The sequence below is a fragment of the Balaenoptera acutorostrata genome, chromosome 4 (assembly GCF_949987535.1).
Source record: "Balaenoptera acutorostrata chromosome 4, mBalAcu1.1, whole genome shotgun sequence".
Taxonomy (NCBI): domain Eukaryota; kingdom Metazoa; phylum Chordata; class Mammalia; order Artiodactyla; family Balaenopteridae; genus Balaenoptera; species Balaenoptera acutorostrata.
Genome location: NC_080067.1, coordinates 52,211,871 through 52,227,664, shown reverse-complemented (window position 1 = coordinate 52,227,664; position 15,794 = coordinate 52,211,871). Strand labels below are relative to the sequence as shown.

The 15,794-nt window shown below is 37.3% G+C and overlaps 1 protein-coding gene across 1 annotated transcript in view; it reads left to right on the top strand.

Annotated features, from left to right (window-relative positions):
* Positions 1 to 15,794, top strand: part of WDR49 (WD repeat domain 49) — a 156,904-nt gene that overhangs the window by 27,391 nt on the left and 113,719 nt on the right. The window contains 2 exon segments of the mRNA XM_028162686.2: positions 2,416 to 2,592; positions 3,757 to 3,931. Coding sequence (XP_028018487.2) covers positions 2,416 to 2,592; positions 3,757 to 3,931 — 352 coding nt within the window.

Genomic DNA, 15,794 nt, shown 5'->3' with positions numbered 1-15,794 from the left:
AGTTTGAATCACCTAATGACTAATAGTGTTGAGTATATTTCCATGTGCTGATTTGCTATTTATCCTCTTCGGTGAAGTGTCTGTTCAAATCCTTTGCCCATTTTTTATTGAGTTAATTTTGTTATTATTGAGTTTTGAGAGTTCTTTATACATTCTGGTTATATGCAATTATATGATGGATAATTTACAAATATTGTATCCCAGGTTGTGCTTTGTCTTTTCTTTCTCTTACACTGCCTTTGATATTTCATTTTCAAGATTGTTCATTGCTAGTGAATATAAATAGTTTTTTAAAAGTAACCTTATATTCTACAACTTTGCTGAACTCACTTATTGGTTCCAATTGGTTTTGTTGTTGTTGTTGATTCCCTAAGATTTTCTGTATATAAGATCATGTCATCTACGAATAGAGTTAGTTTAACTTCTTCCTTTCCAATCTGGATGCCTTTTATTTACTTTTCTTGCCTAATTTCCCTGGCTAGAAACTCCAGCACAGTGTTGAATAGAAGTGGTGAGAGTGAACAGCCTCGTCTTATTTCTGATCTTAGGGAGAATACAATCAATTTTTCACCATTAAGTATGATATCAGCTGTAGGTTGTGTTTTTGTTTTGTTTTGTTTTGTACATGCTCTTTATCAAGTTTCTTTCTATTCCTAATTTGTTGAATATTCTTATCATGAAAATGCATTGGGTTTTGTTAAATGCTTTTTTGTATTTATTAAGACGATCATACCACCTTTTTCCTTTATTCTATTAATATGGTGTCTTACATTAGTTGATATTTGTATGTGTTAAACTAACCTGGTATTCCTGGTGTTGGGAGGAAGAAATTTTCCTCTACCCTTCTTGGTTGGTCCAATAATTAAGTTGAAATGAGACAGGTTAACAGGGGAAATCAAACAAAAGTCTAATAACATGTATATATGGAAGGGACCCAGGAAAACTGAGTAACTCACCAAAGTGTCCAAAGTCCTCACCTTAAATATCATCTTTAGCAAAGACAAAAGAAGGTGTTGGGATGGTGGTTTGGGATTTCAAAGGGGATGAAGGCAATTTACATGAGGATGGAAAAGCAAATATTTGGTATACAAATATTTACTGGGCCATACAGAGATGCTGGGACTCAGAGTGGACTCTAGACCCTGAGTTTCTGCCATCACATCTAGCCCGTGGTCTTTGCAGTTATCTCTGGTGATAGCTCTATTCTAGGAACAGGGTCTTTATCCAAATTCTTCAGGCAGCTAGGGGGGAGGTAAAAAGAAAAACTTCCTGAGTCTTCTATTTCTTAAAAATAATCAACCTAAATTAATCCTCATGCCAAAGAGACACATTTTGAGGTGGCAAATTTTGTTTCCCTACCCTGGTATAAATATTACTTGGTCATGGTGTGTAATCTTTTTTATATGTTGCTGGATTCTCTTTGATAGTATTTAGCTGAAGATTTTTACATCTATATTCATTAGGAATATTGGTCTGCAGTTTTCTTTTCTTGTGATGTCTTCGTGTGGTTTTGGTTTTAGGAAATACTGGCCTCATAAAATGATTTGGAAAGTGTTCCCTCCATTTCTAGTTTTTGGAAGAGTTTGAGAAAGATTGAGGTTAATTCTTTAAATGTCTGATAGAACTTATTAATGAAAAGCCATCCAGGCCTGGGATTTTCTTTGTGGGAAAATTTTTTGATTACAAATTCAATCTTTCTATTTATTATATGTCTGCTGAGATTTTCTATTTCTTCTTGAGTTAGTTTAGGTAATTTTGTGTTTCTAGGCATTTGTACATTTCATTTCAGTTATCTAATTTGTTGGCTTACAGTTGGTCATGGTATTCTCTTATAATCCTTTTCTTAATTTCTGTAAGGTTGATGGTAATATCTACTCTTTTATTTCTGAATTTAGTAATGTGTATCTTCTCTCTTTTTTGGGGGGCTTTAGTCTAGTTAAAATTTTGTCAATTTTATTTACAAATGTATTTACCCTTTCTTAAATAGTTTTTAGGATTTTATTTGACTTAGGAAGGCTACTTACAGAATTTTTATCAATTTATTTCTGTGAAAGCCTCTGCTTGCCTCATAAAACATGGTTTGTAAAGTTTCTGTATGGTTGTGTGATTCTGTAGCCCTCTATGTCTTTGTCTTTCCTGTGATTAGTTGCCTAGTCTCCCATGGGTGGAAGAAGTTGGGGGTCTGTGAAGTAGGGATAGGGAAGAAAGTGTGTTCAAATGGGAAAGATTTATCTTGCCTAGAATACTTGGTTAGAATGAAGCACATTTGTGCCACCATGCTATACTTCTGTAATACCTTAAGGACCCTCAGGTGAAAATGTCTGATTTGGTGCTAAGATTTGCATGTCTGCTTTTCATATTGTTTTCACTAAATCCATCAGAAATATTTTCTGATTTTCTACTTTGCTACTTTAGATAGCGGTGGCTTTTACAAGAAAAGAGACTTGTCTCTATGATCTGCTGTCCAAAGAAGAATTTCCTTGTCAATGTAAACTCCAAGGCCTGAAAGGAACACCAATTTGCATGGATCATTGGTACGACCCTCTTGATGCCAATGAGTCAATTCTTTCTCTTGGGGACATAACGGGAAAGGTAAGTGAGGGAAGGATAAGGTTGAACACTATGGATTTAATCATCAAACCTTAGCTCAAAATAGAAATAGAGTACAATGAATGTGACCCCCTAATTGAACTACTTTATAGATTACAAGGCCACACACCTTGGACATGAAAAAGATGGATTAGGTCATAATTCCTCTCCTTGCACATGAAAACCAATCTTCCCTGTGGTTTTCTTGCCTGTGTATAGTCTCATTTTCCTTATTTAGAAAAAAGTATTTGCTAACTTTTTCACCATAGGATGCTTAATCTATTAGACCCCAATATTAATAAACATTTAATATTAAATGTCTAAAGTTATCTCTAATAATTCTTTCAAATTGATTGTTCACATTTTCATTTATAAGATTTCAGGCTTCTCAGTAGCAAGCTCCTGGGAAATGCTTATTTCCTGTCTCATGTGACAAAGGAATAGGTGCATTAGAGAGAGCACCACTGAACCCCAGACACTGCATACAATGATTTCTGTCTTCCCATCAAATTCCACCCGACCTCTGAAAAATGACTTCTTACTGAACGACAGTAGAATATGCGTGTGAATGCTGAAATAGTCTAATTTGAACAATTTCCACTCATAGTTATGTAAGCCTTTCATCTTTACTGGTTTTTTTTTTAAATTAATTAATTAATTTTTGGCTGTGTTGGGTCTTCATTTCTGTGCAAGGGCTTTCTCTATTTGCGGCGAGTGGGGGCCACTCTTCATCGCAGTGTGCGGGCCTCTCACTGTCGTGGCCTCTCTTGTTGCAGAGCACAGGCTCCAGACGGGCAGGCTCAGTAGTTGTGGCTCACGGGCCTAGTTGCTCTGCAGCATGTGGGATCTTCCCAGACCAGGGCTCGAACCCGTGTCCCCTGCATTGGCAGGCAGATTCTCAACCACTGCGCCACCTGGGAAGCCCCCATCTTTACTGTTTTTAATGACAAATAGATCATAAAAGCAAACAAATAAAATGCCCTTGGTAATTGCATTAGCAACCTTGTAGTGTCATGTCTTTCAATATAACTGCCTGCAACCTTGAAATAATATTATAGAAATGCCTGTTAATTCAATACCTATTCCTTATTAATCGTAAAGAACATAGAATCTTCTTGCAACGGTTACCCTACCCATGTTTGTTTTTCTTGTAATGTCTTTCTCAAGGTTCAAGTAATTGCTTTGACAACAGCCTTGATTTCCCTTTTTGAGCATCCTGCTGGTGCATGTGAAGATGAAGAAGCAACCGTGACCATTAACTGGGCAGAGCTGTGCTCTGGACATCACAAATGTTGCTATACGTTAGGGCACAAACTTCATTGTGGAGACTGGGTCAGACAAGGTACTGAATTTAAACAACAATGAAAGTGTCACCTTAGACTTCTACATTTACCTTCTTAATGAAAATGTTTCACACACAGTGTTCAAGTCTAGAAACTAATCATTGATTCCCTGGAGGTTTTGACCTGGACTCTGCTATCCCCTGCACACTAGCAGGAATTACTTCTTTCTTTTTTTTCCTTCTAAAATTTATGCCTCATACAATTAATTCAGGCGAACTGTGCAGTCAAGAAATCTCAAGACAGGGGAGAAAATTGTCACAGAATCCATTTAACTTCACCCCAACTCTGATCCTAACTAATTTTGTTTAGTCACATTTGGGTCTACTTAATAAAAGAATTTAACAAGTACCCTCAAAACACTCCCTTGCTTTCTTTATATTCTCATGGGAAGTGTATTAGTTTGACTGCCTTCAGAATGGACTCTTCTCAGTTTCTTTTCTTTTTTCTCTTTTTTGATATAATGACTGAGTTGCTCTGATCTAGAGTACTTGAGTGGCAGTTTTCTGTGTGATAGGATTATGTTATAAAACAGCATCTATGGAAGGCCAGGACTTTCTTAAAACCTAGTCAACAATGAGTTTGTTAGTTTCACAATATGCCTAATTTTTTACAAAATTTGCATCTGATGGTTCAAGATCCAAATGTGCAGTTTCTGCTCTGATCTCTCCTTTGGTCCAGACACTAAGGACTATGGTATTTTTCTCACTTCTTAACTGCTACATTAAATAATGCTACATTCCAATAATGATTGGAATGGAAACTGTCAATCTCATTGTTATATTGTAGGTATATTCCTAATGTTCTTTGAAGAAGAGATAGTCAAAATGGACCCAACAGTTGGCTTTTATGGTAGTTTTGCCATTTTTGAGTTTTAGGAGTTTGGAACTAATTCCTTAATGCATGACCTACAATAATAATATCCCACATGATTAACTATAGGTTCTGCACTTTTTTCTTCAATATAAATCATACCATTCTTTGGTACTTTCTACCTATCCTGTAATTCTGGCATGATATAAATTGTGGGAAAACCAAAAGATAAAATTTTTTGGTCATCCACTATGTGTGACAGGCACAAAATTATGTGTTATGTTTTCATAACGTGGAAACAAGAAAGTACTAGAAAGTGAAGAGAGTCCTTGAAAGTGAGGGAGGTATTACAGCTGCTTCCAAACAAGCATGATATTTTAATACATAAACTAAAGACTAAAAAGACCACAGTAGTAAAGTTATAGTTCTTGAAATCTGCTTGTAGTAAGTTCCCTGAAGTTTAGTTTGAGTGCCATGACCTTAAATTAATATGAATAAATACAGAGAAAAAGCTAATAGAATTCTGTTTTTGAAAAGGTTGGGGATGTAACAAGGTTTTAAAACTGAGATCATTTGTCTGAATATGAGTAGTGTCTAAATACTCTCTTCACACTCAGGGAGAGAATGAAAAGCTCTCACTCTAGACTCTGTCACAATTTCATTTAAACCTCTCAAAAACCAACCCTACTGGTGAAGTAATCTGCTGATGAGCTCTTGTCTGTTAAGTTGCAGGACAAGAATTTTTCTCTAGGTCAATGTGAATTCACTGCTCATCATATTTCCAACATATCATTCTGATTTGTAGTTCTTTTACCTACTGACAAAAGAATATGCGAACTTAGTTTAGTATCAGCAGTAGATATTCATGTTTATGACTTAAGGAATCCACCTTTGGAGTTTAGCCTCTAAACCACGGCAATTAGGAATTGGCTACAGAAAAGTTTTATATATATTAAAAAATTAGGGATCTTTGCTATCTAATTTGGATTATATATGTCTTAGCTCTTTGAATTAAAACTCATAATCAAGCGAATAGTCTTTGGAAGAATAGCTGAAAAAATATATTTACTTTAGTCCGCTTATTTATATCAGTCGACAATTATTTATATTTTCTGTGCTTTAAAACTGTCTTAGGCATTGCAGGCAGTGGAAGAAAGATAAATTATAGGCTTAACTCAAAAAACTTAATAGGTAAGTAAGAATTAAAGACTAATATAAAAGCATGTATTTGAACATTGTACAATGGTACTGAAAATTAACTACTAAATCATATAAACAAGATTTTGACTCCTATTGTAATTCTTAAGCAGGAAAAGAAATGAGGAAGAGCTTCAAGTGTGAGTGGTGGTATTTGAAGGATGGATGGGTAGAGGGAAAAAAAGAGAGCATGGTGAACATAAATAAAGGTAGGCAAGTAGACACAATAATGGAGGGCGAGATGGACATGAATAGATCAGAGATGGAGTATTAAGGACATAACAGTGCCTAGGTCTAATAAGGATGCCTGTTGGAAGATCTTGGCCACCAGGCCAAGTTCACATTTAACAGAAAAAATGAAACAGTGAAGCACTGAAGGTTTTTGAGGAAATTTGGGCAGACCTGATGTAGACAGCATTTAGGAAAATTTTATTTAGTAGTTCTGTCCAGCATAGATTGGAGGACAAAGAAAGAAACTGCAATCAGATTGGCTAGTTGGGATCATGAGAAAATGGAAATGATAAAGCAAGGAGAGAAACAAGCAACCTTTTCAAACAGGAATCTTCAGGGCTTGAGGTCTGAAATGTGGAATGATGAGACGTTTTAGAATATCTCACAAAGACTTCTGTTCCCAGGTAGGGAATGTTGTATTTGCAGTTGGCAGATGCCCTCCTGGGCCCAATGCTCAGACTCTCCCCGGCTCACTTTCTCAATGTTGACTACTTCTAGGATTCTTTATTCTGAGATACTCCTGATCTGCCACAAAAGAAGAATCTTTCTTACCAGTATTGTTCTGATACTTCCCTTCCCTTTGCCAAGCTTCATATTTGTCTCTTCAACCATCTAATTCAGGTGGACTCTTCCTTGTGTAATTTGCAAACTTCTCAATTTTGGTTTTGCTCCTGGGTTCCTACAAATTTCTGTACCCACATCAGAATATTGGTTCTGTCTGTCATAACCCTTCCAATTCCAGATGTCCCAAATTTGGATGTCTCACATACAAATCACATTTATACGTAAATTGAAAATTAAAACAATATTCTTAGGGCAGGAAATATGACCTTTATTCTCCTTAGTGTCCTTTATAACACGTAGTATAATGTTTCATACGACTTTCCCTTTCTCAGTGATTTTAAGCAATCTGATTGTGATGTGCCTTAGTTTTCTTGGTGGGTGTGTGTGTGTGTGTGTGTGTGTGTGTGTGTGTGTGTGTTTACGCTGACTGGAATTCATTGTGATTCTTGGATTTTCATTAAATTTGAAAATTTTTCTATTGCTATTTTTTCTGAAGTTTTTTGTCTCCCCCTCTTTTTTTTTTTCTGTAAGATGCTTGATATTGCCCTACTAGTTATGGAGGCTTTTTCATTTTTATTCAGCTGGTTCTTTTTTTAAATCACTATGCTTAATTGAGTTGCATTCTATTTCTATGTCTTCAAGCTCCTGGATCTTTTCTTCTGAGATATTGCAGAGTGGTTTCAAAGGGTGAGTGAGACTGCCTCTGTGGTTCAGGTGGGCTAGCGTGCCCCAGCCTAGTGCCTCGGTTGGGGGGAGCCCTGCAGAGACCTGTGGTGTGGGCTGCAGCCAATGGAGCCCTGACACTAGTGGGGCTACTTCAGAGAGCCGCGGCATAGGTGGGGCCGTTGCCACAGCGTGGGCAGTACCTTTGGGGGTGACGTTGCTATCCCAGTACATTTGGAAGGCAGATTATCAGACCAATGGGCTATTTTTGAGCCATGAAGTTTAACGGAGTTTCCCCCTGTTAGGTTTTATATTTACTTGAGACCTATCACCTCTTTGTTCTTTCTTCTTTTTGGAATGGGAATGCCTGTCACTTGCCTGTTCTACCATTTTATTTTGGAAACGTGTAGCTTGTTTGGTTTCACAAGTTCACAGCTTGGAGAGCAATTTACCTCAGGATGGATTGTATCCTGAGTTTTACCCATGTCTGATTTAGATATCTGGATGAGATTTGAACTTAGACTTTAGAGCTGTTGTTGGAATGAGTTAAGACTTCTAGGACTGTTGAGATGTATTTTACATGTGAGAAGGACATGAATTTGGGGAGAGGGGCAGGGGCAGAATGTATGGACTGGATTTTTGTGTCCTCCTCCCCCCCACCAAATTCATACGTTGAAGTCCTAAGCCCACCGCCTACCCCCTTATAAAGGTGCCTTTGGGAGGTGATTATGTCATGAAGGTGTAGCTCTTGTGAACAGGAAGAGACCCCCAGAGAGCTCTCTCACTTCTTCCCCACATGAGGGCACAGTGAGAAGTAGGGCATCTGTGAACTAGGAAGTAGACCCTGACCAGACACCAAATCTGTCAGCATCTGGTCTTGGACTTCCCAGCCTCCAGAACTGTGGGAGATAAATGTTTGTTGTTTAAATCACTAGTTCTCTATATTTTGTTACAGAAGCCTGGACTAAGACATTGAATAAATGTTATTAAAAATATTTCAGAAGAAAAGAGAAACCAAAAGAAATCTTGCAAATATTGGTAGACTTCTTTTTTTTTAAAAGGGGGATTGTTTATGGTAAAAAGAAAATGGTCAGGGTGAGAAAAATATATTTACCGATAATGTATAGTGTAATACTCTATGAATGGCTGTTGAAGAAATGCAGTAGAAGAGAAGATAACTCAAAAAGGAGAGGGGCTTCCCTGGTGGCGGGGCTTCCCTAGTGCCTCAGTGGTTGAGAATCTGCCTGCCAATGCAGGGGACACGGGTTCGAGCCCTGGTCTGGGAAGATCCCACATGCCGTGGAGCAACTGGGCCTGTGAGCCACAACTACTCAGCCTGCGCCCCGCAACGGGAAGGGCCGCGATAGTGAGAGGCCCGTGCACCGCAATGAAGAGCGGCCCCCGCTTGCCACAACTAGAGAAAGCCCTCGCACGAAACGAAGACCCAACACAGCCAAAAAATAAAAATAAATAAATAAATAAATAAATTTTAAAAAGGAGAAAGTAGAGAATATGGAAAGGTGAAGTATCTATATAAGGCTTTGTCTTCTTTCAAGTTTTAGATTTGAAACTCAGGTACCTCTGAAAGGGGACTGGCTTCCGTCCTAAGCAGTGGATGACTGCCTTTTCCCAGATTTAGTCACTGGGACTCGAAGCTTAAATACAACTTTTTTGTTTTTGGTTTGTTTGCAGGTCAGTTATTTCCCTATGAGGAGAATGGAAGAAGGCTGAAATGAGGAGGCAGGAAGAGGAAGAAGGCAGGATGGACTCAAGTACAGGACGGTGGGCTTAGTAGTGATTATGCCTCTTGGTCTGCAAGCCTTACTGTATCAGGAGCAAGCAAACAATGGCTGCGTTCATGTGATACTCTTTTTACCCCAGCAACATGAATTGATATTCTTAGACCTCCTCAAGAAATATTTGTACTGATTTCCTTCTCAGTGTGAGGAGGGAATGTACAATTGAGGAAAGAAACTAATGCATGGCAAGTTTGGTGATAATGTTTCACTGAAGCTAATGATAAAATATCTGTAAAATTGAAATGTCAAAAGAAAGACTCAGTTTCAGACATACGAATATTAGATTACTGCTTTTTTTTTTTTAAACATCTTTATTGGAGTATAATTGCTTTACAATGGTTTGTTAGTTTCTGCTTTATAACAAAGTGAATCAGTTATACATATACATATGTTCCCATATCTCTTCCCTCTTGCATCTCCCTCCCTCCCACCCTCCCTATCCCACCCCTCTAGGTGGTCACAAAGCACCGAGATGATCTCCCTGTGCTATGCGGCTGCTTCCCACTAGATATCTATTTTACATTTGGTAGTGTATCTATGTCCGTGCCACTCTCTCACCCTGTCACATCTTACCCCTCCCCCTCCCCATATCCTCAAGTCCATTCTCTAGTAGGTCTGTGTCTTTATTCCCATCTTGCCACTAGGTTCTTCATGACCTTTTTTTTTCTTTTTTTTCTTAGATTCCATATATATGTGTTAGCATACTGTATTTGTTTTTCTCTTTCTGACTTACTTCACTCTGTATGACAGACTCTAACTCCATCCACCTCACTACAAATACCTCCATTTCATTTCTTTTTATGGCCGAGTAATATTCCATTGTATGTATGTGCCACATCTTCTTTATCCATTCATCCGATGTTGGACACTTAGGTTGCTTCCATGTCCTGGCTATTGTAAATAGAGCTGCAATGAACATTTTGGTACATGACTCTTTTTGAATTATGGTTTTCTCAGGGTATATGCCCAGTAGTGGGATTGCTGGGTCGTATGGTAGTTCTATTTTTAGTTTTTTAAGGAACCTCCATACTGTTCTCCATAGTGGCTGTATCAATTTACATTCCCACCAACAGTGCAAGAGTGTTCCCTCTTCTCCACACCCTCTCCAGCATTTATTGTTTCTAGATTTTTTGATGATGGCCATTCTGACCAGTGTGAGATGATATCTCATTGTAGTTTTGATTTGCATTTCTCTAATGATGAATGATGTTGAGCATTCTTTCATGTGTCTGTTGGCAATCTGTATATCTTCTTTGGAGAAATGTCTATTTAGGTCTTCTGCCCAGTTTTGGATTGGGTTGTTAGTTTTTTTTGTTATTGAGCTGCATGAGCTGCTTATAAATCTTGGAGATTAATCCTTTGTCCGTTGATTCATTTGCAAATATTTTCTCCCATTCTGAGGGTTGTCTTTTGGTCTTGTTTATGGTTTCCTTTGCTGTGCAAAAGCTTTTCAGTTTCATTAGGTCCCATTTGTTTATTTGTGTTTTTATTTCCATTTCTCTAGGAGCTGGGTCAAAAAGGATCTTGTTGTGATTTATCTCATAGAGTGTTCTGCCTATGTTTTCCTCTAAGAGTTTGATAGTGTCTGGCCTTACACTTAGGTCTTTAATCCATTTTGAGTTTATTTTTGTGTATGGTGTCAGGGAGTGTTCTAATTTCATACTTTTACATGTACCTGTCCAGTTTTCCCAGCACCACTTATTGAAGAGGCTGTCTTTTCTCCACTGTATATGCTTGCCTCTTTTATCAAAGATAAGGTGACCATATGTGCATGGGTTTATCTCTGGCTTTCTATCCTGTTCCATTGATCTATGTTTCTGTTTTTGTGCCAGTACCAAACTGTCTTGATTACTGTAGCTTTGTAATATAGTCTGAAGTGAGGGAGCCTGATTCCTCCAGCTCCATTTTTCGTTCTCAAGATTGCTTAGGCTATTCGGGGTCTTTTGTGTCTCCATACAAATTGTGAAATTTTTTGTTCTAGTTCTGTGAAAAATGCCATTGGTAATTTGATAGGGATTGCATTGAATCTGTAGATTGCTTTGGGTAGTAGAGTCATTTTTACAATGTTGATTCTTCCAATCCAAGAACATGGTATATCTCTCCATCTATTTGTACCATCTTTAATTTCTTTCATCAGTGTCTTATAACTTTCTGCATACAGGTCTTTTGTCTCTTTAGGTAGGTTTATTCCTAGATACTTTATTCTTTTTGTTGCAATGGTAAATGGGAGTGTTTTCTTAATTTCACTTTCAGATTTTTCATCATTAGTGTATAGGAATGCAAGAGATTTCTGTGCATAAATTTTGTATCCTGCTACTTTACCAAATTCATTGATTAGCTCTAGTAGTTTTCTGGTACCATCTTTAGGATTCTCTATGTATAGTATCATGTCATCTGCAAACAGTGACAGCTTTACTTCTTCTTTTCCAATTTGGATTCCTTTTATTTCTTTTTCTTCTCTGATTGCTGTGGCTAAAGCGTCCAAAACTATGTTGAATAATAGTGGTGAGAGTGGGCAACCTTGTCTTGTTCCTGATCTTAGTGGAAATGGTTTCATGTTTTCACCATTGAGGACAATGTTGGCTGTGGGTTTGTCATATATGTCCTTTATTATATTGAGGAAAGTTCCCTCTATGCCTCCTTTCTGGAGGGTTTTTATCATAAATGGGTGTTGAATTTTGTCGAAAGCTTTCTCTGCATCGATTGAGATGATCATATGGTTTTTCTCCTTCAATTTGTTAATATGGTGTATCACATTGATTGATTTGCGTATATTGAAGAATCCTTGAATTCCTGGAATAAACCCCACTTGATCATGGTGTATGATCCTTTTAATGTGCTGTTGGATTCTGTTTGCTAGTATTTTGTTGAGGATTTTTGCATCTATGTTCATCAGTGATACTGGCCTGTAGTTTTCTTTCTTTGTGACATCTTTGTCTGGTTTTGGTATCAGGGTGGTGGTGGCCTCGTAGAATGAGTTTGGCAGTGTTCCTCCCTCTGCAATATTTTGGAAGAGTTTGAGAAGGATAGGTGTTAGCTCTTCTCTAAATGTTTGATAGAATTCGCCTGTGAAGCCATCTGGTCCTGGGCTTTTGTTTGTTGGAAGATTTTTAATCACAGTTTCAATTTCAGTGCTTGTGATTGGTCTATTCATATTTTCTATTTCTTCCTGGTTCAGTCTCGGCAGGTTGTGCATTTCTAAGAATTTGTCCATTTTTTCCAGGTTGTCCATTTTATTGGCATAGAGTTGCTTGTAGTAATCTCTCATGATCGTTTGTATTTCTGCAGTGTCAGTGGTTACTTCTCCTTTTTCATTTCTAATTCTATTGATTTGAGTCTTCTCCCTTTTTTTCTTGATGAGTCTGGCTAATGGTTTATCAATTTTGTTTATCTTCTCAAAGAACCAGCTTTTAGTTTTATTGATCTTTGCTATTGTCTCCTTCATTTCTTTTTCATTTATTTCTGACCTGATCTTTATAATTTCTTTCCTTCTGCTGGCTTTGGGGTTTTTTTGTTCTTCTTTCTCTAATTGCTTTAGGTGCAAGGTTAGGTTGTTTATTCGAGATGTTTCCTGTTTCTTGAGGTAGGCTTGTATTGCTATAAACTTCCCTCTTAGCACTGCTTTTGCTGCGTCCCATAGGTTTTGGGTCGTCGTATCTCCATTGTCATTTGTTTCTAGGTATTTTTTGATTTCCCCTTTGATTTGTTCAGTGATCACTTCGTTATTAAGTAGTGTATTGTGTAGCCTCCATGTGTTTGTATTTTTTACAGATCTTTTCCTGTAATTGATATCTAGTCTCATAGCATTGTGGTCGGAAAAGATACTTGATACGATTTCAATTTTCTTAAATTTACCAAGGCTTGATTTGTGACCCAAGATATGATCTATCCTGGAGAATGTTCCATGAGCACTTGAGAAAAATGTGTATTCTGTTGTTTTTGGGTGGAATGTCCTATAAATATCAATTAAGTCCATATTGTTTAATGTATCATTTAAAGCTTGTGTTTCCTTATTTATTTTCATTTTGGATGATCTGTCCATTGGTGAAAGTGGTGTGTTAAAGTCCCCTACTATGATTGTGTTGCTGTCGATTTCCCCTTTTATGGCTGTTAGTGTTTGCCTTATGTATTGAGGTGCTCCTATGTTGGGTGCATAAATATTTACAATTGTTATACCTTCCTCTTGGATCGATCCCTTGATCATTATATAGTGTCCTTCTTTGTCTCTTGTAATAGTCTTTATTTTAAAGTCTATTTTGTCTGATATGAGAATTGCTACTCCAGCTTTCTTTTGATTTCCATTTGCATGGAATATCTTTTTCCATCCCCTCACTTTCAGTCTATATGTGTCTCTAGGTCTGAAGTGGGTCTCTTGTAGACAGCATATATATGGGTCTTGTTTTTGTATCCATTCAGCCAGCCTGTGTCTTCTGGTGGGAGCATTTAATCCATTTACATTCAAGGTAATTATTGATATGTATGTTTCTAGTCCCATTTTCTTAAATGTTTTGGGTTTGTTATTGTAGGTGTTTTCCTTCCCTTGTGTTTCTTGCCTAGAGAAGTTCCTTTAGCATTTGTTGTAAAGCTGGTTTGGTGGTGCTGAACTCTCTCAGCTTTTGCTTGTCTGTAAAGGTTTTAATTTCTCCATCACATCTGAATGAGATCCTTGCTGGGTAGAGTAATCTTGGTTGTAGGTTTTTCTCCTTCATCACTTTAAGTATATCCTGCCACTCCCTTCTGGCTTGCAGAGTTTCTGCTGATAGATCAGATGTTAACCTTATGGGGATTCCCTTTTGTGTTATTTGTTGTTTTTCCCTTGCTGCCTTTAATATGTTTTCCTTATATTTAATTTTTGACAGTTTGATTAATATGTGTCTTGGCGTGTTTCTCCTTGGGTTTATCCTGTATGGGACTCTCTGTGCTTCCAGGACTTGATTAACTATTTCCTTTCCCATATTAGGGAAGTTTTCAACTATAATCTCTTCAAATATTTTCTCAGTCCCTTTCTTTTTCTCTTCTTCTTCTGGGACCCCTATAATTCGAATGTTGGTGCGTTTAATGTTGTCCCAGAGGTCTCTGAGACGGTCCTCAGTTCTTTTCATTCTTTTTTCTTTATCCTGCTCTGCAGTAGTTATTTCCACCATTTTATCTTCCAGGTCACTTATCCTTTCTTCTGCCTCAGTTATTCTGCTATTGATCCCATCTAGAGTATTTTTAATTTCATTTATTGTGTTTTTCATCATTGCTTGGTTCCTCTTTAGTTCTTCTACGTCCTTGTTAAATGTTTCTTGCATTTTGTCTATTCTATTTCCAACATTTTGGATCATCCTTACTATCATTATTCTGAATTCTTTTTCAGGTAGACTGCCTATTTCCTCTTCATTTGTTAGGTCTGGTATGTTTTGACCCTGCTCCTTCATCTGCTGTGTGTTTTTCTGTCTTCTCATTTTGCTTATCTTACTGTGTTTGGGGTCTCCTTTTCACAGGCTGCAGGTTCATAGTTCCTGTTGTTTTTGGTATCTGTCCCCAGTGGCTAAGGTTGGTTCAGTGGGTTGTGTAGGCTTCCTGGTGGAGGGGACTAGTGCCTGTGTTCTGGTGGATGAGGTTGGATCTTGTCTTTCTGGTGGGCACGTCCACGTCTGGTGGTGTGTTTTGGGGTGTCTGTGGCCTTATTATGATTTTAGGCAGCCTCTCTGCTAATGGATGGGGCTGTGTTCCTGTCTTGCTAGTTGTTTGGCATAGGGTGTCCAGAACTGTAGCTTGCTGGTCATTGAGTGAAGCTGGGTCTTGATGTTGAGATGGAGATCTCTGAGAGATTTTTGCCGTTTGGTATTACGTGGAGCTGGGAGGTCTCTTGTGGACCAGTGTCCTGAAGTTGGCTCTCCCACCTCAGAGGCACAGCCCTGATGCCTGGCTGGAGCACCAAGAGCCTTTCATCCACATGGCTCAGAATAAAAGGGAGAAAAAATAGAAAGAAAGAAAGAGGATAAAATAAAATAAAATAAAATAAAGCTATTATAATAAAAAATAAAAAAATTATTACGGAAAAATTTATTAAGAAAATTTTTTTTTAAATTTTTAAAAATAAATTTTTTATAATAAAAAATAAGAAAAAAATTATTAAGAAAATACTTTATTAAGAAAAAATTTTTTTAATTTTTTAAAATAAAAAATATGAAAAAACTTATTAAGAAAAAAATTTTTTTTTAATTTTTAAAAATAGAAAATAAGGAAAAAATTATTAAGAAAACATTTATTAAGAAAAAAATTTTTAAGTAAAAAAAAAAAAAAAAAAAAAATGGACGGACCGAACCCTAGGACAAATGGTGCAAGCAAAGCTATACATACAAAATCTCACCCAGAAGCATTCACATATACACTCACAAAAAAGGGAAAAGGGGAAAAATTAATATATCCTGCTCCCAAAGTCCACCTCCTGAATTTGGTATGATTCATTGTCTATTCAGGTATTCCACAGATGCAGGGTACATCAAGTTGATTGTGGAGCTTTAATCCGCTGCTCCTGAGGCAGCTGGGAGAAATTTCCCTTTCTCTTCTTTGTTCGCACAGCTCCCAGGGTTCAGCTTTGGATTTGTCC